This window comes from Perca fluviatilis, chromosome 11 (assembly GCF_010015445.1).
Source record: "Perca fluviatilis chromosome 11, GENO_Pfluv_1.0, whole genome shotgun sequence".
Taxonomy (NCBI): Eukaryota; Metazoa; Chordata; class Actinopteri; order Perciformes; family Percidae; genus Perca; species Perca fluviatilis.
Window position 1 is genome coordinate 5,675,743 of NC_053122.1, and position 26,596 is coordinate 5,702,338.

A 26,596-nucleotide genomic window follows, 5' to 3' on the forward strand; every position below is an offset into this window, starting at 1 on the left:
CTAATTATACCCACAACTTTGGTGGCTTTCGACAGCCTCCTAGATGTTCCCTTTTCGGGTTAGGCACTAGGACTCCCGTTCATAAAATGCTATAAAGATTAAAATACAAAAAGTTCATAATCGCCTATTGGGACCTTAATACACAGTATGCTGGATGGAACCACAACTGTTAAATTCAGTTTTACAGATTTTATAGCCTCCAGTGACCGTCAACCTCTTGCTAAATTATCTGTGTCGATAGCAACATGTGCTTGACAGGCTAACAGCTATCAGGCTACCTGAATTTCCTAGGGAATAATAAAGTATCTAATGTTTTAACTTTACTACTTTCGATAATAATGCTATATAGAACCACATCTGTTAACTTAAGTCCAGTTTTACAGATTGTAACTGTTATGTACTTAGCTACTTAAACTACTTATTGATAATTGATATAGCTCGCTAGCTTTACTTACCTTAGAGCAGACATATGTATGCTTATTAATCTTCGAGGCATTTAGCTGTGAGTGAGGTCTCCCACACTGCAGGAGCAGGAGCTCAGTGATCTCCTGCTCCAGCTTCTCCTGAACCTCTTTGACTCGCCTCACTTCACTTTTCTGCTGCGATCTGACCTGCTGCTCTAGCCTGACGTGGTCCTACTCAGATTCTAGTCAGAACGAACTTCCCGACCTCGAATGTTGTGGGTGGGGCTAAGTTCGGCTGGCATCCAGGCTAATAGACTGTAAAAAATAGGTTGAAATATCTACAATTATTAACAGAAACAATGCAATTGCAGATATCCACAAATCCGGAAAATGGAGTTCATGCTAATGTTTGTGTGGAGTTGACGTGAAATAGTCTTAATATTTACTATGAAATTTGACCAGAAAAGGGAAAAAAACATTTAATGTCTTTTTGATTGAAGTTTTTTTTTGCAAAGTATTTGTGACATCATCACTGACATCACTGATTCGTTACCTGACCCCATTTGAAGGCAGCATGTTACATCATCAATGACATCATGTTATGTTGTCTCTGGGAGATCATAAATGACTTCATCATCAAATGACTTCATCATAAGTCAGAGATCATAAATGATGATGTGACATCATCAGTGACATCACAGAACATTGTCTTGAGAGTTTATAAATAGGACCCGTTACTCCCATCAGGTTGCTCTGAACATGTAGCCCAAGTGTGAAATGATATACCCTTATTGCCTGTCATTTCATGTTTGTTCTATGTGTTTATCCAATTTTTTTGAAAGCTCCACATAATTGGCAAAAGTGACGTAATGTCACATCAGTCACAGTTTATGCGACATAATCCTTTATGATCTCTGACTTATGATGAAGTCAGTGATTTATCTCACAACATGACACTGACATCACTGATTCGTTACCTGACCCCATTTGAAGGCAGCATGTTACATCATCAATGACATCATGTTATGTTGTCTCTGGGAGATCATAAATGATGATGATGTCACATACACTGTTACTCACATCAGGTTGTTTTTTGATAATGCCACTAGGGTGACCAGACGTCCCGAAAAATTCGGGACAGTCCCGAAATCCAAGCATTTGTCCCGAATCCCGAATCCTGCCCTAATTGTCTCGTAGTTTTAGTCTGATAGAACATTAAAAACTGTTCACGGTGACTGAGTCGTCCTGCGGCCAGCTCCCGGTCCTGCACATGGTCCAGGGCACTCTGCCTTGAAGTGAATGAGAATGCACGCATGCATGCACATTTGGTTCGTTATAGTAGCCTCTTGCCCGAGCCGCTAGTTAAAGAGTCTCCTCCAGGAATACAACAGCCAGCAGGCAAGCTAAATTTGAAGTAGTGACATTTCGCGGTAACTGCACGAGTGTGACAACAACCGCGCTTCACTAGCAGAGTGTGTGTAAAATCATAAATTATGATGTGACATCATCAGTGACATCAGAGAACATTGTCTTAAGAGTTTATAAATAGGACTCGTTACTCCCATCAGGTTGTTTTTTGACAATGCCGCGCAGACACAAAGCTCGTCCCGTTCGTAGACGCGGGAGGACTCGCGGGTCCACCCACGTCCACAGACGTAGGACAGTTGTTCGACACAGAGGCTAGACAACACCGATAAACACGAAGCACAAGCATGAGATGGCGATACCCCAGTCACCCCATCACCCCATGCTTGTGCTGCATGTTTATCAGCGTTGCCTAACCTCTGTGTCGACAACTCTCCCAGTCTGTGATGGGAGTAACGGGTCCTATTTATAAACTCTCAAGACAATGTTCTGTGATGTCACTGATGATGTCACATCATCATTTATGATCCTGACTGACAATTATTTACTTGGTGATGTTCTGAGTTCCATCCACGATGTCACAGTTTATGTGACATCATCGTTCATGATCTCACAGAGGCATCATTCTTTGATATCATTGATGATATCGCCTCAATGTCACGATATAATTGAAAAGTTTATTGAGCCTGTATTTGTTGGACAGGAAATTAATTTAATCATTGACATAACTGAACCCTATGACATCAGTTCTTGATTTTAAGCTCTCTTGTGGGACATTTCAAGTCCCTTGGGGGCCCTCTGGTGGTGACTGGGGGCCCTAAGCAGGCGCCTAGTTCGCTCATCTGTTGGACCGACTCTGCCTTTGATGAAGTCAATGATTTCTCTCACAACACTGTGATTTCAGATATCAACAACTTCGTTCTTCCTAGGACTGATTACGTCACTTTTGCCAATTATGAGGAGCTTTCAAATTCAGATATACACTCAAAAAATAAACTCGGGCATGTGTTTGATTAACAACTTAGGAGTTTCCTTAAATTACATGAATGAATGGTGTTTATCTTCATTAAATGATTCATTCTTGTCTGTAAAACGTGATTAAAAGAAAATTCAGATGAGTTATTAACATACAGATCAATGCAAGGAGAAGTGGATTAATCAAAACAACGAACGCGTGTACTGTTTGCTATTGCACATGCTCCACGCCCTTGAGCGGCAGCTGATTGGTCGAATACGTCACGTGGGTCTGGCTACTCCCGAATTTCAAAAGTAACCCCGATGGCAGTTTGTTCTGAATACAATCTCGTATTTTATGAAAATAGTTCACCGAAATGTGTTTCTGAAAACATTTTAAACTAGAAATAGGCCGTGCAGTTGCTGAATCCGTCTTCATTTCGGATCGAAAAAGGTCAGTTTGAAAGATTTCCGTCAGCTTTTGAGGGGCGGCGCGCTGAGCGACCTCTGCAGAAGACTCCATGCAAAGACAGAAGAGCAGGAAATGGTGGATCTGCCGCAAGACCGTCTGATCCCTGACAAACCGCCCTTCACCAACACGGGTGTGGATTATTTTGGACCTTTCGAGGTCAGAAGAGGACGTGCAAAGGTCAAGCGTTATGGAGTGCTCTTCACATGTTTAACTGTCAGGGCAGCGCATATAGAAGTAGCCCATTCTCTTGACACGGATTCATGTATTAATGCCATACGGCGCTTTCAAGCCAGACGAGTGTCAAGTGTCAATCCTTCGTTCCAACAATGGCACGAACCTTGTCGGCGCTGAACGAGAGCTGCGTGAGGCATTAGCAGAGCTGGATCAGTCTCGTATCAATGAAGTCATGATGAGAAAGGGTGTGCAATGGATTTTCAACCCGCCTGCTGCGTCCCACCACGGCGGCATCTGGGAGCGTGGTGGGACAGTGATCCGAGTACAAAAGAACTTTGAGATCCTAGGCTAGTGAGTCAGCTTGCTGCACTCACATCAAAGATCAACAAGCCACTGACACATATGTTCAGATTTGATTCATTCAATAAATTATTATTTTTTGTCTTAAATCCACCAGCCATTTTCATATTATACTAACATTTGCAGCATCCGGAGCTTTTTTGGTAAGGTTACTAGGAAATATCAGCCCAGAGTAGTTTAAGGGTTAAGGGTCACTTTATTATCCCCGAGGGGCAATTTGCATTACAGCCAGCAGTAACAAATAACAAATACCAAACAGCAACAAAGAAACACAACAACAGTATAACATAATTAAAATTTGGATTCACAGGATACTATTAACAATGGGGATAACAGCAGGGATGAATGATCTTTTAAATCTCTTCGTCCTGCATCGCGGCGAACTATACTCGCCCGAGGGGAGCAACATAAATTCACCCCACAAGGGATGACTCGAATCAGCCAGGATGGCTCTCGCCTTTTCAAAGATCTGGCCTTTATATAGGTCATGAAGGCCATCCAACGGTGTGCCCGCAATTTTGCTGCACACCTTCACGATGCTTGCATTCTATTTTTTCTTTAATAGAAAGTGACCCGTGCCAGCAAATAAAAGTAAAAGTAAGAACTGATTCAATAAAACAAGAGTAAAACATTTTCATAAAAACAGTGTCGACATTGAAACTGCGAAGCTTACGAAGAAAATACATGCGCTGATGTGCTTTTTTACACACAGCATCAACATGGGACTCAAAGCACAGTTTACTGTCGATCACAGTCCCAAGATATTTGTACTGCTGCACTAGTTCAACTGGTTGATTGTCCATTACAACCGGGGAAATGACAGCGGGATTTCTTCTGAAGTCAATGCACATCTCTTTCGTTTTTGCCACATTAATGTTTAAAAAGGAGGATTTACACCAATCAATAAAATCATTGACTACCGGACCATGTTCAGAGTCGTCACTGCTGAGGAGAGACACAATGACAGAATCATCCGCAAATTTAATGATGTGGCGCCGTTCCTGATGGCTTTGGCATTCATTTGTATATAAAACAAATAAAAAGAGGAGAGGACACAGCCCTGGGGGACCCAGTAGAAGATAAAAGGGCATCTGATAAAACACTGTTCACTTTAACCCGTTGTGACCTCACTGTTAAAAAATCCATAAGCCAGCAGATCAGTCCATTATCAATGTTATGAGCGTTCTTCAGTCTGTCTGCTAAGACATGGGGCTGAATACAGTTAAAAGCGGAGGAGAAGTCAATAAATAGTAGACGAACAAGGGACTTGGCCCCCTCAAGATGTTTAAAAACCATGTTTAAAAGTGTCCCTGTTGCATCGTCCACACCTCTGCCCGGCCTATAGGCGAACTGGAGAGGGTCTAACTTATCCCGTACAGTGTCCAAAAGGGCATCCTTCACTAGCCTTTCAAAAATTTTCATGACAAGATGTAAGTGCCACTGGTCTGAAGTCACTGAGGGTCTTAGGAGTTTGAATCTTAGGCACAGGAACAATTATTGAGTCCTTCCAAAGACAAGGGACCTTATGCAGCTGTAAGGACAATTGAAAAATGAAGCAGAAGATGTCTGCCAGCTGGACAGCACAGTTCTTCAGAACCCGACCCCCGATCCCATCGGGACCTGGACTTTTCCTTTCTTTTTATTCTCCCAAAAACAAGTTTATTTTTTATTTTTAAAGAACTATAAAAAAAATTAAAATCGCAACTTTTTTACAACTGTCACTGTCTCCTGCAACTGCATTGCAACAAACATACAAAAGACATTGCAACTTTTATCGCAATTTTTTACAAAAACTCCCACAAAATCAGGCATTTCAGGCCGCAACAATCTAAAAAAAAAGGTTGCGAAATCCTAGAGGAACTGGCTAAGTAACCTCTATAAACATGTAGCCCAAGCATCAAAATGACTGTATACCTGATTAATGCATTTTCGAAAAACCATGACTCATATAAGGATGTACCTTGTCAACAATTCAGTTTTCATGTAGCCTCGCTTTGCCAGACCTTCATCCACAGCACTGTGGAGGAGGATCTGGCTAGTTCACACAGCATTCTGGTTTATTGGCATTTCTTTAAACCAATCACAATCGTCTTGAGCAGTGCTAAGCGCCGGACGGAGCCACGGTGCTGCTAAATAGCCTCTGGAAGGAACTTGTTTTGGTGGAACGTGTGTACGTTCAAAAGTAGTTTTAGTCGTGCAACAGAAAACTCCGATTGGACAGATAGTCTAGCTCGCTGTCTGGATTTACCCTACAGAGATCTTAGGAGCAGTTAACCATAGTCCTCACTAATCCACCGGAGTTTAAAATGCAGACACAAAGGAAGAGGAAGGTGACGGACATCCGGCTGAAAAGAAAGATATATGGAGCAATCCTGGAAGTGGAAGTTCGTGGATATAGACCAGTTTTCATCTGCAGATTATCTATAAACAGATAACAAAATTAATGCAAAAAAGATTGAGACTACTTAGACCTCAGGACCATGTGCATAAAGACAACTGTGGCTAAGATATTATATTTCTTTTTACAATAACACTTGAAATGATAAATGCATTTGCAGATTACAAAGTAGTACAAAATGTAAACCATACCATGGTTTTAAATTTGTACCTCTGTTCTTAAGATTTCATCGATTTATTTTACAAAATTAACCAAAACACTAGCAATGAGGAAGATCATATATGCCCAAGATCTTTTTCTCAATTAGAACTGTGGGCATTTCCACAGATCTAATTCCATCCCAATAACAGAAATGATTTTTTTTCAGCTAGCGGACTCACCAACATTAGATCATCTTCCACTTCCGTCCATTGGGTCTTGATGTGAAGAGGCTACTGTTGTCACTTTTAATGGATCTCTCGGTAATGAAGTTCAGTTCTCATAAAAGTTCCACTCGCATTTTTGCACTCATACTTCGCACTTTCATTCTATTAATTTGACATCAGCCAAATAACCCACACTGCTCTCTGTGTATATAAATATTCTTTATACATCACATCAATGTTACATTCAAAAGAAATACAGCCAACAGCAAAGGTCACATTCAAGTCATTTGTGTGCTTGAGACGTTGTCGCCCAGCCTTCTAAGGCACCAAAAAAAAAGGTAAAAACCCAAATGACCTGGGGTGGAGAGCAGAACCCCAAACCAATCCACCAACCCAAAACCCCACAACCCAAACACCAATGGCTCCTGGAAGCTTAACAGAATGGCATACAGACAGATTAAAACTACACTTTTCAACAGCTGTATTAATACAACACAAATCATCTGAGGATCAAGTTAAAAATGTAATTCAAATCAGTTGTTTTGTGCTTATTTGCTAAATTGCTAAATCGCTGAATCCTGCATCCTGAATAAATGCTTGCTGGGAAAGGTCTGGTCTTCTAAAATGTAGGTTTCATTTGTACAAAACATAAAGCAGGTTCATCCCATGGAAACAGTGATAAAGATACAAAGCTCTCTTCATAGTCCAGCAGTTTTGGAATCTAGTTTGACACTCAAAGCCATATACAAACTTTCAGCACAGTTCTAAAACAACCCAGTGTTAGCATGCTAACATGCACAACGTTAGATTAAAAATTGCATTTTAACATGATTAAATTTATGGTTAACATGTTGAAATTTTAATTGTCATCCATGCCAATTGTAGCATGTTAACATGCTAACGGTAAAGTGTCAGCAAGTTAGCCAAAAACAGCCAATGAAGGCTACAATACAGATATTAGCTACGTATGTCCATCTTACAACAGTTATCCTGATGCTGTTTTGACCTTTGATTCTTATTCAGCCTGGCATCATGTTCATGCTAGCTGATGTCTGAACAAACAAACACGTGTCCCGTGTGCAGAGGTGTCAAAAGTATTCACATTCATTACTCAGGTAGAAGTATAGATACTAGGGTTTCAAAAGACTTCTGTAGAAGTAGTATCAACTCAAGCTTTTTACTCAAGTAAAAGTATAAAAGTACTGGTTTCAAAACTACTTAAACTATAAAAGTAAAAGTAAAGTAAGGGGAAACAAATAATATCAATATGCTTTTTCAAATTAGACGGTGAGTTTTGGAAACAATTAGTACTTGGGTGCGCAGAGCTTGCAGTGCATTCTAAAGGAGTTGTTTTTGCATCCAACCATTTCGAAAAATTCTTCCAGGTACGGCCAGCAGGATGTAGAAGGGTTGGCTGGTCTTCCTGGCTACCAACCTTCTCACTGGTGCTTGGTCGGGACATTTCACTCGAGTTCTCTTGAGTCTCTGCCACGGACATCTTCGTACTAGGCTACGTACGTCTGCTATTTCCTTGCTGGGGTGTGACGTGATTTGTGTCATGGGCAGGTGCGATGGATCACTACAAACCAATAGGGTGTCGGAATTGGTATATGTTTATACTTCTAATCCAACCACAATCAAATTCACTCTATCCGGATGGTGCGATTTATCTGGATAGGGTTTTTGTTTTTTGTTTTTTTTTAACGATGACGAGCCCGAATGAAAACAAGCCGAACTGAAATAGGAGTAACGAAGCTATTTTTGAAATGTAAGGAGTAGAAAGTATAGATAATTGCGTGAAAATGTAAGGAGTAGAAGTAAAAAGTATCCTGTAAAATAATTACTCCAGTAAAGTATAGATACCCAAAATTTCTACTTAAGTTAGGTAATGAAGTATTTGTACTTTGTTACTTGACACCTCTGCCTGTGTGTGTGTGTGTGTGTGTGTGTGTGTGTGTGTGTGTGTGTGTGTGTGTGTGTGTGTGTGTGTGTGTGTGTGTGTGTGTGTGTGTGTGTGTGTGTGTGTGTGAGTTCAGTCTGCTCCAGTTTTCTCATGGTGGACTCCTGTAGCTTTGGGCTAAGTTTAAATTGTCACCTGACATTGAAATGTTTTCAACTCAAGTGGACAACTCTATTTAATTTGCGCTGCCTGGAGCTAGTTAAATTGAGTTATTGTGCAATAGTACCACTAGTTAAATTCAGTTTGCATTGAGTCTGAACACAACGTCCAGGTTGGATCGATTAAAAAAAAAAAAAATGCACCACTAGTGATAAGCATCTTAAAATTGTACAGCGGTCCAGCAATTGTTATCTGATGTGTAATGTATTTACAGCCTCACTGGGCTACTAGCATGGCATTCAGTCATGATGCTATATCAGTAACACTATTACAGACCTGTAATATTCTGACAATTTGGTACCAATTACCAGGACCTCCATTTAAACCCAAGTAAGTTTAAGTTTAATTCATTATTTTACTGCGTTTATGTCATGTGGCAACTTCTGTAAATACTTGTTCACATCAATATCCCAGTCATAATTACCACTGGGAAAGCTTCCACATATTCCACCTGTTGCCAAACAATGCAGAAGTGTCTCAAAAAGCAAACAAGCATGGATGCCTCAAATCAGCCAAAGCCCATCGCTCAATGGGGAAAAAAGCCAAATGTATGGTATATAGTGCTATGTTGACCATGTACAGTATCTATTAACCTTACCATCATGAATGTGTGAGGATGTAAATGGTCACAAGTTGTAAATCTAAATCATCTTTCTCATCACTACCTTCTATCCCACGATACTTGAATACTGCACAAGGGTTTGAAAAAAGAAAGGGTAGAGGTGACTGTTGACTGTTGTTTTTTCTTCTAAGAATTAAACACAAAGGCAACGACACCCCACATGAGTTCATTTAACTGTTGAGATTGTTTTGAGGACCCGCCCCAGAGCAGACAAACAATGAATTCGGAAAACATTTGGAAAAACTGCAAAAAAAAAAAGTCAACAGATTGCGTAATATTATAAACTGCCCAGAGAAGCCCATTGTTACCACCAAGTGAAAACCATCAGATGCTTTGTTCCTGCATAAATACCGCCTGGTGTTACACCGATGTCACACGAATGACGACCTCTCCTGAGTCACTGTCCTGGCTGAGGTTGTTTCGGGGCACCAGGCCGGGGCAGAAAGGGGCCAAACAGAGGCAGGTCCATGGCTGCGGCCCCAGCTGGGTGGAGTGTAAGTGGCCATTGGGCCCAAAGGTGGCCAGAGGCAACCAAAGCGTCCTGGGGACCAATGAGGAATGGCCATTGCTCGTCTCCTCCATGTCTTTTGCTTTATCGTAGCTCTTAAGATCCCAGTGGAGGTTGACGGCTCGCCAGCGCATGAAGACGTTGTACACCGCCGCCCCCTCGTGGACAATCAAACCTGTTACAAGGAGAAAACATTAAAAGGAAATGTTGATCCTCTGATATGGTCACATTTTAGGTATCATCTAAAGCAAGACTGCCCGATTTGGGGACCTACGGGCAAAGTTTGTCCCGTGCTCCCTTTGTTTTGGCCCACCGTGGAATTTGACATGCTCATGCTTATCTCCTGTTATAAGTGCTGTAAAATCCTAGCTGTAATGACTACGAAACTTACATTTTGTGCAGCTAATAAGTACTTAATCCTAGTTTTTTGGCAATGTAATGCACAGTGCTGGGACACTTCCCTTTTAAATTAAATAGGTAAGTTTTATCAACGAGGAATGACAAGAATTGCAGTATTCTTCAACATCAACATTTATGTTTCCATCCAGATACATTTTGGCCCTTCATATGAAAGAATGTGGGCAACTCTGATCTAAAGGCAATTGTCAAGCTTGAGGAAATATTCCGAATTAGGTATTGTAATTCATCTAATTTTTTCTTGAACATGCTTCATCTACTTAGCTTCTGGTTTCTTCCATTTCAGAAAACATATTTATGGATGACTTTAGAGAACGATAGAAAAGCCAATGCTCAAACTCGAACCTGACTTTCAAGGCTGAACTCCGGTTCACCGGTTATGATAAAACCTAAGGCGAAAGTATTTGTTGGATGCTTCTCTGGTACCAAAGGTTACACTAAGAGCCTAAACATCTTTTAAAACCTTTTTCTGAAGTCGGGCTGCAACTAACGCTTATTAGTAATTGGCCTGCAGGTTATTTACTCAATTAATCATTTAGTTGTTTGGTCTATAAAATGTCAGAAAATGGTAAAAAAAAAAAAATTTGATTGACGTTCTCAAATGTCTCGTTTTGTCGACAACTCAAAGATATTCAGTTTACTGTCAACAGAGGAGAGAAGAAACTAGAAAATATTCTTTCCTGTACCGTCAACTGGTAGTCAAGCAGCCTGTGACTGACGATGAAGGACTCATGAAGCAGTTGATGATCAACGAATGCAAGCTGTGACTTCAGTGCTCTTCCTAAACTAATGCTCCATCTGTGCTATAGATTTTATCTTATGTAATCCATACAGAGAGAAAAAAGGTGAAATCATCTCATTTTCTATTGCACAAATAAAATCAAGATTTGAACCGTTGGTCCAGTTTTTTTTACTTTAGGTTCAACAGTTTTATTGACCAATTTAAATGAGCTCGCTCCTCCATACATCAGTGATTTTCTTTTCTTTTATATTTCAGCCAGCTCACTAAGGTCCTCCACTGCTTCTCTTTTAAATGTTCCTTATGTGTCCAATAAAAGAACCAGGGAAAGGGCATTCTGTTATTATGCCATAAACTGTGGAACCCACTGCCTCTGGAGTTTATTATTATTATTATTCATTTTGGTTTGGTTTTAATCTGTGTTCTTTTAATTTAGTTCTTGAAGCCCTTTGGGCTGCATGCTTGCAGGAAAGGTGCTAAATAAAGTCAAGTTGAGAGGGATAGTCTTTACATTCTGCTGACAAGTCTTCCGCAGGCTCACCTAAGCAGACCAGGTCCATGAAGCCGTACATGCCGTAGCAGATCTGGAAGAGGAGGTCGCGGCGCTGCCAGATGGCCTGCGGGCTCAGCGTGGACCACAGCAGCCAGGAGATGCTGGACACCAGGAAGAGAGAGCCCAGGAACACGGCGATGATCTGCACCTTCTCCACCAGGGTGATGGTGATGGACTGCCACTGCACACAGAGAGTGCAACGAAACATCAGTTAGCAGGTTTACGGGGTGAGAGAAATAAACTACTACTGAAAGAGCCTGTCCTCTCTACTGCATTAAAGGACAAATCCCTCACAAAATGAACCTATAGGGGTTAATTACACATCGATACCGACTCTACTGTTCTCTGGGATATGTTTTCATGCTAATCGAATGTGACCAGTTTTAGCACAAACTGCTAATTAGCTTATAACGCTAGTCGTCGGGGCAGAGGGTAAAGTAAAAATAAATCCCTATTTCTACACCACCAACAAGGCTCAAAATAGCACCACACTTGCACGGTAGCATAATGAGGGTCCCTACATGTAAACCAAAGCATTGAGAACTTTGTAAGTGTACAGACAGTTTATTAAAAAGATAGTTTATAAAGACAGTCAACTGTCTTTTTAATAAACTGTCTGTACACTTACAAAGTGATTATGCTACCGTGGAAGTGTGGTGCTATTTTGAGCCCTGTTAGTTGTATAGAAATAGCGATTTATTTTTACTTTACTCGTGTCTCTACGACTAGTGTTATAAGATTATTAGCGGTTTGCGCTAAAACTGATCACAATCGATTAGCATGAAAACATATCCCAGAGAACGGTCGACTCGGTAAACGTGTTATTAACCGCTAGGTTAATTTTGCGCCCGATTTGTCCTTTAAGGCCCTGACACACCAAGGCGACCGTTGGCCGTCTGTCCAAGTTGGGCTTTGCGTTTGGGTTTTATGCGCTGTGTCCCGCAGCGTTGTCACACGTCGGCCTTCGTCAGCCTTTTTTTGGCCGATTCAACATCTGATTGGCTGTTCAGCTTGAAAATGTTAGCGAGGAAAGCAAACAAACTACGGTGAGAGCGCACACAGAAGGCTCTTCTCATTTTTCATCTCATCTGATCAATCCAATCCTAGTCTCGCTTTGCCAGACCTTCCTCCACAGCGCTGTGGAGAAAGGTCTGGCTAGTTCACACAGCATTCTGGGATGGGAGAAAAACGTGCTTTGGTTTACAGCGGAGGATTGTTTTAGAAGCCTTTGGACAGACTGAGTGGACAGAAAGTAGAGCTTTGCACAGCCTCAGCTGTGTTTGTTCAGTCTGCCAGGGACTCAAATCCCATCTGGAGCAAACAGATTTGAAAAGGCTTGAATGTTCTTTAGTTAGAAGTTATAGAAACGATCCAGAATGAGAACATTTTAAGCCTCACGAGTCTCTGTCTGTTCAGCTTTTTTAAAGAAACGAGGGACTGAAGGAATTCTGACGCTCCGAGCTGAAAGCGGAGACCTGAGGAGGAAACAGAAACACTCAGCAGGTTCACAGTCAAAACTACGTTTGCCTCAAGCTCCCAAAACAACCACCATTTATTCTGCGTTTTCTTATAAATAAACTCTTTACTACCGATTAAGTTGAGAAGAACCCTTCAAAAAGTACTTTTTGTGTTGCACTTTCACAAAGATAGGGGGATGGTCAAAAATCATATTATAAAAAGAAAGAAAAAACATTGGAATGTGCACGTATTTCTCTACATTTTATGAACAATAAGCAATTAATAAAAAAATATATTAAGCTGCTAAAAAAAATTGTGTTTATTTAGAGAGGGTGAAGCAGAAGAAATGTGTACATAATTAAAGAATAAGTGCATTTCTACATTTAGGTTTTGTAATTGGGTTTAGGCAAACCATTTTGCATTTATCAGTTCAGCTCTGTGTGGCTGTAAAAATAATCTCTCCTTAAAAGGTACACTGTGTTCTGTTTTAAGTATTTTATTAGCTAAAGTCAATGTCTTCATTCATAAATATGTCCTCATTGGCATAAAATTACCTCTGCCAATGAGCTGACTTCTCGATATAAGAGAAGAATTTCTTATCTGTATTTACATTGGACGGGCAAGTCCAAGGAGGCTTCCATGTTGTTCCGGCATTTTGAAAAACTATAACCACTGAGAGGGACATAGAGCACTAGCCTATCTGTCTAGCTAATCCAAAACACGTTTTCGTTCAGAGCCAGCGTCACGTGACTGGAACCAGCCGAAACAGAGAAGGAGATCAGCGAGAGGCGCTTGTCACCGCCCCGGCAAATTTGAAAGCCTGCAACTGCACTTTAGTTCATAATGGAGTATCGTACTTATGCCGAGCCACAGGAGAAGGAATCTTCGTCGCGAAAATTGGAAGACATGCCATAGCTTCTTGGTACATAACGGCTACCGTTGTTGCAACACGCATTTGAAAAAGCAAGGCGCTAGAGAGAACTATTCGTTTGAATGCAAAATACAATTCCAACACTAGATGGGAGAAATTCCTACACAGTGTACCTTTAATGCCTCCATAATAATTTAGAGAGTACACTTGGAACTGTAACCTTGAATGTTTATGGCTGTAAAAAGCAAAAAAAAGCCAGAGAGAATATAATGGCTGCAGTTTGATGTCACCTCGCTTGTCAGGCATTTAAACTACAAATGTGAAAAGAAGAAGAGAAGAGCACTCGCTTTGTCATTGATATCTACTGTATGAGGTCTCAGCGAACCATTTAAACCCTGCCGTCCTTGTTTAAGAAATCAGACAGAACAGCATTATTCAAGCAAAAGCAGGGACATTAATTCTCACAAATCTCTGTTTTTTCATGCATTTCTAAATAGCACTGCAGAAAAAAAAACTTGTTGGAACACACAATAAACCCAACAAAAATACCATCTTAATCAACCAGACTTTTGACTTTTGAGTGATATGATTAGAAGCAAAACAGCAGACTTTAATTTGCGAGAGTGTCCTTGTTAGAAACTACATCTAGTTTCCTTGACGAGCCAACGCACTGATTTCGTTTAACCATTGCAACTATCTTCCTAAACCTTAACCAGGTAGTTTAACTCTGAATCATAAGGCCTCCTGCCCACTGATTGGTGTGGCGTCAGCGTGGCGTTTCTGTTGCGTGTCAGTTGCGTGGCGTTTTCTGTGTCTTTGCACACCAGAAACGTGTCTGACCTGGTGCTGCTGCTGCTGCTAGCCTTGTCTGTACACATGGATGTTTTGACATGTGTAAGTTTTTTTTTTTTTTTTTTTTTAATTACATTTATATCTGCATTTATGTCAAAACCTAGAGAATTCCAAAACATCAAAAAGTCCATCCATCCATCTTCGTCCGCCTATCCGGTGTCGGGTCGCGGGGGGAGCAGCTCCAGCAGGGGACCCCAAACTTCCCTTTCCCGAGCAACATTAACCAGCTCCGACTGGGGGATCCCGAGGTAATTTACTAATATGTATTTGTGTAAGAATGACATATAAACATATACTAATATGTATTTGTGTAAGAATGACATATAAACATCTTTTCGTATTCTATTTTGCCTGGAAACGCTTCCAACAACTCTGAAAATACTGTTAACCTCCCTAAAATCAGGCAGGTTGAATCCCCTGAATACTGAAATTTGTAAGATGTTGATGCTCACTTAAAAAAAAAAAAAGTTATTTCCTTTAACTCTATTTTATTTATTTTTTTAAAAGCTGCTTCTGTACCTTTCAAATCTTTCATTTAACACTTCTGTAATGATGAATGTTATGTAATATGTTATACAGTGTTATATTAAGATATTGCAAGTGTGGTTTCACTAAAGAAAAGATAAGAGTGTGTTTCCACAGGTGACACTAACTACGTTTACATGCACATAATATTCAGGTTTTTGCACTTATTCCGAAAAAATGACAATTTTCCGACTAAGCTGTTGACACAGCTAATGAAAGTTACTATTCCCGTTTACATTTAGCTGTGCAGAATAGGATTTTTAGGAAAAGAGAAGTTTTCTAGCGGTGGAGAACTTATTGAACTGTGTGAACACAGCGTCCCTCTTTCATTCCTTCAACCACCTTCTTGAAAAGGTCAGCAATGTGTGCTCATATCCAAACACCTGCTGATATCCGAGTCTTTGATAATGTTTAATAGTAGCTGTGTTTCTCCTTCTTATCTGGTCTGCAGCCTCGCAAACTGTTGGCTGGTTGGTTTGTGTACAGCAACCATAGCAACGCACAGAGCTGACTGTAAGCTGTAAACAGCCAATAGGCCGTAAACTGCGGTAAAAACTCCGATTGATATTCCGAAGGCACTGTATACATGTCCAAAGAATGCCTCTAAATCCTGAATAATACCGGAATATCCTACATGTTTTAATCGGAAAATGCTAGTTTCGGAAAAAGGCCTTATTCTGAATATCCAACTGGAATACGCTGTTTACATGACCTGAATCAAATTCCGAATATTGTCATATTCTGAATAGTGGAATATTGGTGTGCATGTAAACGTACCCAATGATGCATTCTGGGGTTGTAACCCCCCCCATCCCTCTGTAAATTACGCCTATGTCTGTATCAAATTCGGAATATTGTCATATTCAGAATAATAGTGTAATATTGGTGTGCATGTAAACATACTGTAAACGTGTGCTGTTTCTCACTGCCATCTCCACCAAAAAATGTAACAGAGTTTCTTAATGCGGCAACTTTAAACAGACAGGAACTGGAAAAGGAAATAATTTTTCGTTCTGCAGTATTTTACCTGCCGAGGCGTCTTCAGGTTGATGGCGATGACGTGGAAGCGATAGCAGCAGAGCTCGCAGGTCCAGCAGCCGCGCTCACTGATCCACTTTAGCAGGCAGTGCTGGTGGGTGTAACGCACCGAACCATCGCACCGACACGGGTTCAACAGGTCGCCCTGGAGACCCGACAGAGGGCAAAGGTCAAAATGCGAACAGAGATTAAATGGGGCCAACAAATGGTAGAATATTCTCGAGGGTTGTTGTCATATCTAGAGCTGCGAAAATGAATCAAATAGCCGATTAGTTTTCAAATATGACCACATAAGGTGCAAGATGGAAGCGAGCGGAAAAACCAACTGCTAAAGTGAGTTGTTCAAAACCTTTCCTTTTAGTAAACTCTGGGTACACAATGTTGTCAATGCTTTCGTTAAGGTGTAGAGCCCCTGGTGATACTTAGAGTAAAGTCTCATGTTGTGTCGAGCCTTCTTAGTGTTTTAAAAATAGTGATTTTGATGTGATCGTAGAAGTGACACTAGCACTCCCATTCAAAAGGCCATTTGACCGAAAACGAAAATACGGTCAATCTTAAAAGTGGCGTTTCCGTCCTAATTATGCTTTTAAACGAAAGTTTGACTCGGGTAAAGTCACAAAAAGACCCTAGTTGCATTTTGGCGAGAGTTACGCTTTAAGTAGCTACTTAACATTCATATCTTGTCCGGTGTTTCTATCATCAGTGACAGAACCTTTAAGAAACAGAAAGAAACTGCTTTTGGGTCGATATTAGAACCGTCTCCGCAATATTAATCTTGCGTCCATTTTCAAGGTCTATGTGTCAACTTTCCCATCATCTAGAAATCCTTGTTCTCAGGGCTCAGTTTGGCTTTTTCTTCCAGCGAGTCATGCATCAAAGAAAATACACGACTTGTTCACCAGAGGGCTTTACCAGCATCGCTCCGATCAATGATCATTTCTCAAAGCTACAGCACGTGGCGGATATTAACGGCATGGATACAGCATGGCATTAATCATCACAGCCGTGCCTGTTTGTTCCGGTGTTTCTTTTTTCTTTTTTTCTTCCTCCTCGAGGCATTCCTCGAGTAGCCATTGCTGTAGCTCTGACCTGCCGGCTGGGCTGCGAGTGGCATATTAATAGTATATTAAGGTCAGTGGTCAGGCAGCTCGTTTTTCATCTTGTCATATTAACCTTGTGGGTTTAAAAGGACCTCGGAGGCTTTCGCTTGGATTAACTGTAGCGGGTCAGCTATGTACTGAAGACGTGATAAAAACCAACATCAAGGAGGATTTTAATATGTTTCTGAAACCTCTGAGGGGACACTTGATGCAAATATTCCCCTTATTTTAGTGTTATAAAGGCCAATGGAGTCTGAAGTGTACTAGAAAGTCAACCAGGCTGAACTGAAGAGCAGTGGTGGAAAGTACATTTACTCAAGTACTGTACTTAAGTCCAAATGCTGAGGTACTTGTACTTTACTTGAGTCTTTTCTTTTCATGCCACTTTCTACTTCTACTCTGCTACATTTCAGAGAGAAATATTGTACTTTTTACTCCACTACATTCATCTGTTACAGCTTTAGTTACTAGTTACTTTACACATTAAGATTCCTGCACACAAAAATAATCTGTTTTTATTCTAAAGTAAACTAGACAACAATATAACAACCTACAAGTCCAGCTGAAATGATTAGACCATTAAACACACAACTGGTTGGAATGTTTCCAGTTTCTACAATGGGAGGATTTTTCTTTACTTTTAATACTTTAACTACATTTTCCTGATGATACTTACAGACTTTTGCTTAAGGAACATCTTCAATGCAGGACTTTTACTTGTATCAGAGTATTTTTACAGTGTGGTATTAGTACTTTTACTTAAGTTAAGGATCTGAATACTTTTTCTACCGCTGCTGAGGAGTGGTAATAGAACTATAGTATATCCATGTACTATACAGTCACCAAAAATCTCCTAAATGAAGGAGAAGATGGTCATCACCGGCACATTCCTTTGGTGTGGCAGACCTGGGTTCGATTCCCACTGCGATACATCAACCAGTGTGTTCCTGAGCAAGACACTTATCGAGCTATGGTTGCATGGAACTAACTTCCAGCTGAGATTGCTGAAGCGCATAATAAATCAAGCTTTAAAAAACAAGTAAAGCAACATCTAAGGGCCCTATGCCATATTTTGTACTTTTTATGTATAGGAATATTTATATGTATACAAAGCTGTTGTAAGAGTTAACTTTTCTATATTCAGTGCTTATGTATTTAGTGTAATATTTATAAGAGTATATGAAGAGGAATATGTATAGTTATATTTGTAAGAAAGAATAATGCTAGTTATCCTGCTCTTATTTTTATATCTTGTGTCTGTTTTGTTTGAAAACATCTTATCTGGTGTAATGTTTTATGTTTTGTGTGGACCCCAGGAAGAGTAGCTGATGTTCTGCATCAGCTAATGGGGATCCTGATAAAATCAAATCAAACATGCACCAAAGGTTCTCGGCCAGGAATCGAAACCGGTAGTGTTGCAGTGACATGGTATACATCCTTAACCTCCTCAGCCGACGACAGTCAACGAGGCGAATACCGGCTGATACCGATGTTCTGCCATCCACTGATGCTGATTTGGCCTTTTCCCTTTCTCGCTCTTATCAGCTCAGATGTGACTATTTTAAAGTGTCACATTTCTGTTTCGCAATCTTCTTGATAATTGGCGAGCTGGCCCGGCCTGCGGCCTTGCATCAAAATCAAATATCAGTCTGGACCCGGAGGCAGAGCTATTAGATTAGCTCTGCTAATAGCTATAGCCCACATTCAAAAGACAGGATATTCACTTAGGCATTTGCTGCCCTGACTCCTCTCTTCCCCTTTAGCTCTGGCGAGGATGAATGGTCCCTCACCGAGGCTCGCTGTCACGAGCCAAATAGGTCTGCAGAGTGTCAGATTTCAGAGAAGAGCGGACACAGTGTCCATTTGTCCCTGAAAGGTCCACATCTGTCCATCCACCTCCAGGAAGACACGCAGACAGACCGATGCATCACTTGGGGATGCTATAGATTCTATGTCTTTGACATCCACGTCTGATGTGAAGCGACTTGTTTCATTGTGTATTGATTGTATAACTGGGAAGATCTGAACTTAAATGGACACTACACAGGAATTTAAAACAAATCTATGTGTGTATAGGCTGCCCCTCCTAGTCAAGTAGTCGACTAATCAGTCGTTTTGTTCTAAGTCGACTAAGATGTCTTTAGTCAATAAGTCGTCAATGCTTTATTTCATGCAGAATGACTTATTTTCAAGAAACTCATGAGCAGATAACTAACCAATCAGTCATATATCTGATGTCTGGGCCTTCAAGAGCTTATATCGTCACTGTCAGGTGAAAACCTTGTATGTCCAAAACTGTTGCTTTTAGGAAATGAACAACAATATTTTGAAAATATTATATTGAGCTGTGTACCTTCGACAAAGTCAGATGAAATCGCCTCGTCGCTGTTTAGATATTTGCGAAACCCACAGACAGACGTAACAGGCAACAACACAAGAAATTTAAATGACAAAATATGGAGATACAAGGTTTCTGACTGACTGACAGCAGCAATATGTAACAACTTCAACAAAGTCAAACATCTATGATAGTACAGACAAGTTTCTTTTGAACAATACAGCACCTTGAACTGCTGCAGTGACTTCAGCACCATGGACAGCTACAATGGGGAACAGCATAATTTGACTGTTAAACAGCTGAGTTTCTAGTGATGAAAAGTGACTAAACACATTTCTTCTACTCTGCTACATTTCAGGGAGAAATAGTTCAGTGCATTATTTTTTAGCACGACAAGTTGTAATCTTTACACATATCTATTTTTACCCGATTCACAATGCATCGTTACATCCCTAGAGATTTTACAAACAAAACATATGATCATTTTCTGACAACAGATATTTTTCAATTACTCAACAGTTAGAATTTAAACTTGTTAGAATTGTAGTTCTGTCTTTGTGAACCAGCCATTTGTATGTAATGTCATTTGTATTTTAGTAGCTGTACACATTTAAAATGCTAATCTATTTTCTAATGAAACTGGTGAGAAGCCTATGAGATAAAAAAAGATATTTCCTGTTGGCCTCAGACTGCTGTAAACCCTGACCCCGACGATGTGAGCTGTCCTTGGTGTTGAAGTGTGACTTTTCTGGACAGTTACACAACTGTGATTGTCTTTTAAACTACTTCCTACCTCCAGGGAGTCTCCAAGTGGTCATCAAGCATAATGAGGAATACTTTAATTACAGATAACTAACTACTGACTTTATATTTACAAAACATTAAATGCAATTAGTAATTTCTGTGAGAAGGTTCTATGGTCACAGAGGAAGCATAATGTGGCTACGAGTCACACTCCCTCTGGCTCGCTGTGGTTTCAGATTTTAAAGCACTGGTGATCCATTATGTTTGGAAATGGTTACAGGTGCTTTTAGTCTTTTCTGACATTATTACTGCATGTTCCTGTTGTAGCGTGTCAAGAAAGGATTGACTTTAAGTGTTTAATTTGTGCAGCAACGGTTAGCACTGTGGCCTCACAGCAAGAAGGTTCTGGGTTTGAATCCAGGTCGGGCCTTTCTGTGTGGAGTTTGTATCTTCTACCCATGTTTGTGTGGGTTTTCTCCGGTTGCTCCGGTTTCCCCCACCATCAAAAAACACATACTAGCTTCTCCAGTCAGTCAGTGCCCTTGATCAAGGCACTGGCTAAGATGGAGTTGGTCCCCCGGCGCTGTAAATGGCTGCCCACTGCTCCCTTGGGGGATGGGTTAAATGCAGAGAATGAATTTCACTACATGTATGTGACAATAAAGTACCTTTATACTATGACTTTTATACTAATATACTGTTGAATTGAAAAATGTTTGATGTTGTCAGAAGATGATCATATGTTTTGTTTGTAAAATCTCTAGGGATGTAACGATGCATTGTGAATCGGGTAAAAATCGATATATGTGTGCATAGATTACAACTGGTTGTGATAAAAAAATAATGCACTGAACTCTCGGTAGAGTTGACACTATTTCTCCCTGAAATGTAGCAGAGTGGAAGAAATGTATTGGTCACTTTTCATCACTAGAAACTCAGCTGTTTAACAGTCAAATGATGCTATTCCTCATTGTAGCTGTCCATGGTGCTGAAGTCACTGCAGCAGTTCAACGTGCTGTATTGTTCAAAAGAAACTTGTCTGTACTATCATAGATGTTTGATTTTGTTGAAGTTGTTACATATTGCTGCTGTCAGTCAGACAGAAACCTTGTATCTCCATATTTTGTCATTTAAATTTCTTGTGTTATCGCCCGTTACGTCTGTCTGTGGGTTTCGCAAATATCTAAACAGCGACGAGGCGATTTCATCTGACTTTGTGGAAGGCAAATAGCTCAATATAATATTTTCAAAATATTGTTGTTCATTTCCTGAAAAGCAACAGTTTTGGACGTACAAAATTTTCACCTGACAGTGACGATATAAGGTCTTCAAGGCCCAGGTGGTTTCAGTTAAGCTGGCTGATCAGGTCTGTGTGGGTGTGTGTATGGACTGATTGATTGACATCTTCCTGAGTCTTCTGTTAGCTCTGTTGCACTTGATAGAACAGGACAAATGACAGCTGTTTTTGTGACCTAATACATTTCCATCTAAGCCCTGGCACACCTACAACCTGAGCAGAGGTCTTTAGGGGCAGTGGTGACGTAAAGGTTGAAGAAGCGAGCTTGTGAACGGGAGGTCGCCGGTTTAATCCCCAGACCAACAGGATAAAATCAGGGTGGGGAAAGTGAAAGAGCAGTGCTTGTCCCTCCCTCATTACCACCACTGAGGTGCCCTTGAGCAAGGCCCTTAACCCCAACCGCTCCAGTGGAGCTGCTCAGTGGCCAGCAGATCAGACTGTGGTTGTACTGGGCAGCTTTCAGGTTTGAATGTGTAACTGTGTGTATGTGACACTGGTCGTCGCAAATGAGAATTTGTTCTCAATCGACTTACCTGGATAAATAAAGGTTAAATGAAAAAAAGGTATTTTCACATGTTGCAGCAGTCAACCAATCAAAGTGCAGGTCTGTGATGATCTCTGTGCCCTCGCTATCATTCAATTTAAATCAACTTCCCCCATTCACACACAAAAAAAACAGGAGTTTAAACCGAATAACGCAAATAAGAGAGAGAGGATATTTGATGACAGAAATGTGACATATATATATATATCAGACCTATTTCACATACATGTCAGTAGTATTTACATTTACCTGCTCTGCGCCTTGGAAGCAGATCCGGCAGCTGGGAGTGGGGATGCAGGTTTCGCTGCTGCAGTTTGAATGCATCGCCTGCTCCTTGCACGATGTTCCCCCGACCGCCCCTTCCTCACTGGAAAAAGTCCCCCCGTTGCTCCCCTCACCTGCTTCCCTGCAGCCACGGCCCTCCAGGCAGCCCTCTCCGTCCTCTCCCTGCACTGCTGCCTCGTCCTCATCCTCGGGGTGCCGACGTCCTTGGCAGCCCAGCGGCTCGCCTTCATCCCAGGTGTGGCGGTGGGTGATGCCGGTGCATCCCCTCGCCTCCCCGCAAGCTGCACCCGCCTCTCCCTCCTCTGTGTTCATAATACAATGAAAAGTCGAGAAAAAATTGCATAGATGCCACCCGACAGCTTTACACAGTTATCCAGCAACCGCTGCGACGCAGGGGTGTGAAGCGATGCAGCCTTTAGGCTCAAAGATCACGGCGCTGTCGGCGAATATGCCTCCGCTCCTTCGTGGATACCGAGCCAAGACGTGCTCCCTCCTGTAGCCGAACCTATGGTGTGGCGCCCTGGCAGAGATAAGCGGCCGGATCCCCTGTGTGCTGCGGCCCGTTGCTCTGCTGGAACCGCCTCATGCGCTCCGGAGACCCGGGGAGCATTTCCAAGCAGCCTCCATGCATCGCAACAGGACTCAGCCGTCCTGAAGCGCCGGATTCCCCACCCTTCCTCCTCTTCCTCCTCCGCCTCTTTGCTCCCAACTGAGGAAGCTCACAGCTATAGAGCAGCGGCTGTGGCGTGAGGAACACCGTCCTCCAAACGGGACAACCCGGGTTGAAATCCCTCTCTGATGTAGCCGGGTACTGTTCACCCTGCTGATGGGCTCTTGAGCAAGAATCACCACCTGCAAATTCTCAGATTCTGTGCACTCTCAGGAAGCAGAAAAGCTCATTTCCCCGGGGAGATGAGCAATCAATCACATTATTATTCCATTAATATGATGAAGGAGAGAACTTTTCCAGACCCGTGCGCCATTGGCGATTTTAGACCCTTTTTAGGGGGCTCAAACCCCAAGCAAATTTCATCTCAGCCTCCCTAAAAATTATAATAATAATAATTAGTTAGTTAGTGACAGAGGACAAACAATTACAAATTCAAAGGTCTTGAAACAGGTTTAATATCCTGTGTGTCTGTCGCTGATATGCACCTGTAACCCAGTCAAGGAAAGGGTTAACAGAAACGTAGTGTTGGCCAATCAGAGGACGTTGTGCCAGACTCCCGCCTTTGGCTGAGTCTCTATCTGATCTGTCAGAGGGAGAGCAGGAGTGAGGTTCTGAAGTTTAACGTTGGTTGTCACCAGAGAAGAAGTTGGTCATTTCATGGCGCAGAAAATTAAAAACGTAAACAACTAAAATTGTTTGGGGGGCACTGTATCCGTGTCACATTCTCATTAGGGGCCGAGCTAAAGGTCTGATCCTAGAATCGCCCCTGCCCTTGTGCACAGCGGGCTGTAAGAGAGAGATGAGCTGCACCATATTCACAGCAGCAGCAGCCTGCCACAGAGAACACTTTATGTGGAGAGGTGAGGAGACCTGCAGCACCCTCCCTTTGGTAAAAAAAAAGGGTCACCTGCTGGGTTACAGATGCCATCATTATCAAGGGTGGTGGCTTAACGTGTCTGAATTTTAAATAAGGCATAAAAATTATAGCGATATTAACTAGCCTGTGGTTCTCTTAAGGAATTCAGGAGGGCTCTGTGAGTTTATTACCAGAACATGTTTGGCAAAGTTTACTTTGCAAGTGTGGTGAAATGGCTTTTAGCCATTAAGCTGCCGGAATCAACTCCCCTTGGAACTAAGACATGCCCCAACTGTGGCCATCTTAAATGCCAAGTCAAAGACAAACTTTTCTGTACCTTTATAAACTGTGTCTGTACTTTCATTTATCTCATTGAATACTTTGGTTTGTTGTTGCTTCTAAAGCACTGAGACCAGTTTTTACTTTGGGTTAGGGAGTTCTTGGTCTTGTTGAGGGATCATAGGGGCCAAACGGGTCACAGTGTTAGCTATGAGTCTTTGAGGGGGTAGGCAAGTTAGGGTTACACTTTACTTCACGTATATCTACGGTATCTACATAAGAGTGACCTGACACTGTCATGAACGTGTCATAAACATTATAAACAAGTCATAAACGTTTATGACATAACACTTCTATTAGTAAGTGTCATTCGGTTTTATATATAGTTTATAAATATATAGTATTTTTCAACAACTTCACCTATAAAAGGACATCATTTATATTATTACATCTCTGTTTTACTAGATGGTCAGTAATTATCTGTTTATACAGCCATTACACTCTTATTAGGTGCCCATAGGTGGAGTTATAGGTTGGTGACAAATACATATGTATGTATGTATGCATATATATACTGTATATTTATGTTTATTTGTGAGGGCCTGTACAGACTGCGAAAACAAATTTCCACAGGTGAAAATAAAGACTATCTATCTATCTATCTGCTTACATCAAAGTGTGAAATAAAGAATGTATTAAATGTTTCTATTCTATTCTGCTTTTAAATGCTAAACAAGGGGGACTTAAGACACGTGTTAGAGCTGTCCACTTCTGTCAAAGGCTTCAGAAGAGGACTAAAAAAGTCTAAATTATTGCCGTTCCTTCGTATCTTATTATCTGCCTGCAAATGGACCCGATAATAAAGTTGGAGGAGCCTCGGCCGGTGAATCATTTGCCGGAGGAGACAGCTTTTCCAAGAAGAATCTTCTCTTCTGTTTTTTCATTTTTTTCTTTTGAGGATGTCTATCGCTTCCCAGGGAGCAGGCCAGTAATGGACTCTAATGCAGCAAAGGAAATTATCCACTCATGTCCAATCACTACCTAGGAGGCACCGATCAATAGCAGGTCCCCAGGGCTCGGAGGGAGACCGGGATCGTGCTGAGAGCAGCGAGAGCCGGGGCGAACGGCTTCGTTTTGTTTTTAGGAAGGGTGTGTGAGATGGACTGTCTCTGAATTTACTTTTGGATTTTACCTTCCGTCTGATAGTGTGGCGCCCACCCATCTAATACATATTTAAAAGAATTCAGGCTTTACTCTTCTTATACAGAACATACATCAACTCAACTATGGTTAATGTAACCAAAACAGATTTGAATTGTCTGATAATAATAATTTTGGCAAGTCATCGCTTCATTATCATTGACTGATGCTTTATACATCAGTTATAAGCCATTAGAACAGCTTTTGTGCTGCCATGTTGTGAAAAATCCATTTTGCAGTCTTCAGTCGGAAATGTTAATAAAGTTATGAGTGTCTCACTTTTTAATAAGCCAACAACTCAGTAGCCATAAGTGTTTATAAGCAAGTAATAAAGTGGCAATGATTCATTGATAAATCAGTCAAGTAACTTGATGATCCATTGTTCTTTTGATGTCATTTATCAAGAAAAAAATTACAAACTTTTGCTCATTCCTGCTTCTCAGATGTGAGTATTCAAAGGCTCATGTCTGTCATTTCTGATAGTACACTGAATATCTGGGTCCATTAATACAGTCCATCTGAATACAGTGCTTCAGGCTGCTAAACAAATATGACATATTTACACTATTTTCTGACATTTGGTTGACAAAAACTATTCATTGAGACGATAATTGGCAGAATAAACGATTATGGCAATCGTTTGTTTTAGCCCTGGCCAGTAATACATTTTCTATAAAAATCCAAATTAAATGGCTTCAGATGCACTGCAGCTCTAGGGGGGTCAACAGTCCTTTGGAGCGGTCTTCCTCATGAATTAAAGAGCCAAAAATATCAATATGTCGTGACGGTGGAGAATAAACATAGACGTATTTTACAATCTGGCAACAAAACGTCCTAATATCCTATCCACTAAACCTTCCTATAAATGTCATATAAATTATGTCTACAGCTTTATTAAATGATTTAACGAATAAAGCTTTCAGTTGCAATGTATAACCAACATTTTTCAATCTTTGCATTTTCAACAAGACTGAGTCTACAGACGTCTTCAGCTCTGTGAGACTACTTTTTAACTCAATGTAAAAGCACTTTGTAACTTGTTTTTGAAAAGTGCTCTATAAAAAGGTATTATTGCTCAATGTGCCTTGA

At 41.0% G+C, this 26,596-nt stretch overlaps 1 protein-coding gene across 1 annotated transcript; it reads right to left on the minus strand.

Moving 5' to 3' along the window:
• Positions 1-8,473: 8,473 nt before the first annotated feature.
• Positions 8,474-23,498, minus strand: march11 (membrane-associated ring finger (C3HC4) 11). Its single transcript, XM_039814557.1, has 4 exons — positions 22,467-23,498; positions 16,184-16,339; positions 11,439-11,631; positions 8,474-9,916 (listed from the first exon to the last, which is right to left on the minus strand). Exons 1-4 carry the CDS (start codon positions 22,812-22,814, stop codon positions 9,594-9,596), a joined length of 1,020 nt encoding a protein of 339 aa, XP_039670491.1. The 5' UTR covers positions 22,815-23,498; the 3' UTR covers positions 8,474-9,593.
• Between the last annotated feature and the right edge of the window lie 3,098 nt (positions 23,499-26,596).

What these genes read in the sequence shown, in the direction of transcription:
- march11 (XM_039814557.1), bottom strand. Translation starts at nt 22,814, where the DNA reads ATGAACACAGAGGAGGGAGAGGCGGGTGCAGCTTGCGGGGAGGCGAGG. An exon ending in GCTTCCAAGGCGCAGAGCAG is followed by an intron (nt 16,340 to 22,466) that starts GTAAATGTAAAT and finishes TCGGGTCTCCAG; the next exon opens with GGCGACCTGTTGAACCCGTG. An exon ending in CATGGACCTGGTCTGCTTAG is followed by an intron (nt 9,917 to 11,438) that starts GTGAGCCTGCGG and finishes TCCTTGTAACAG; the next exon opens with GTTTGATTGTCCACGAGGGG.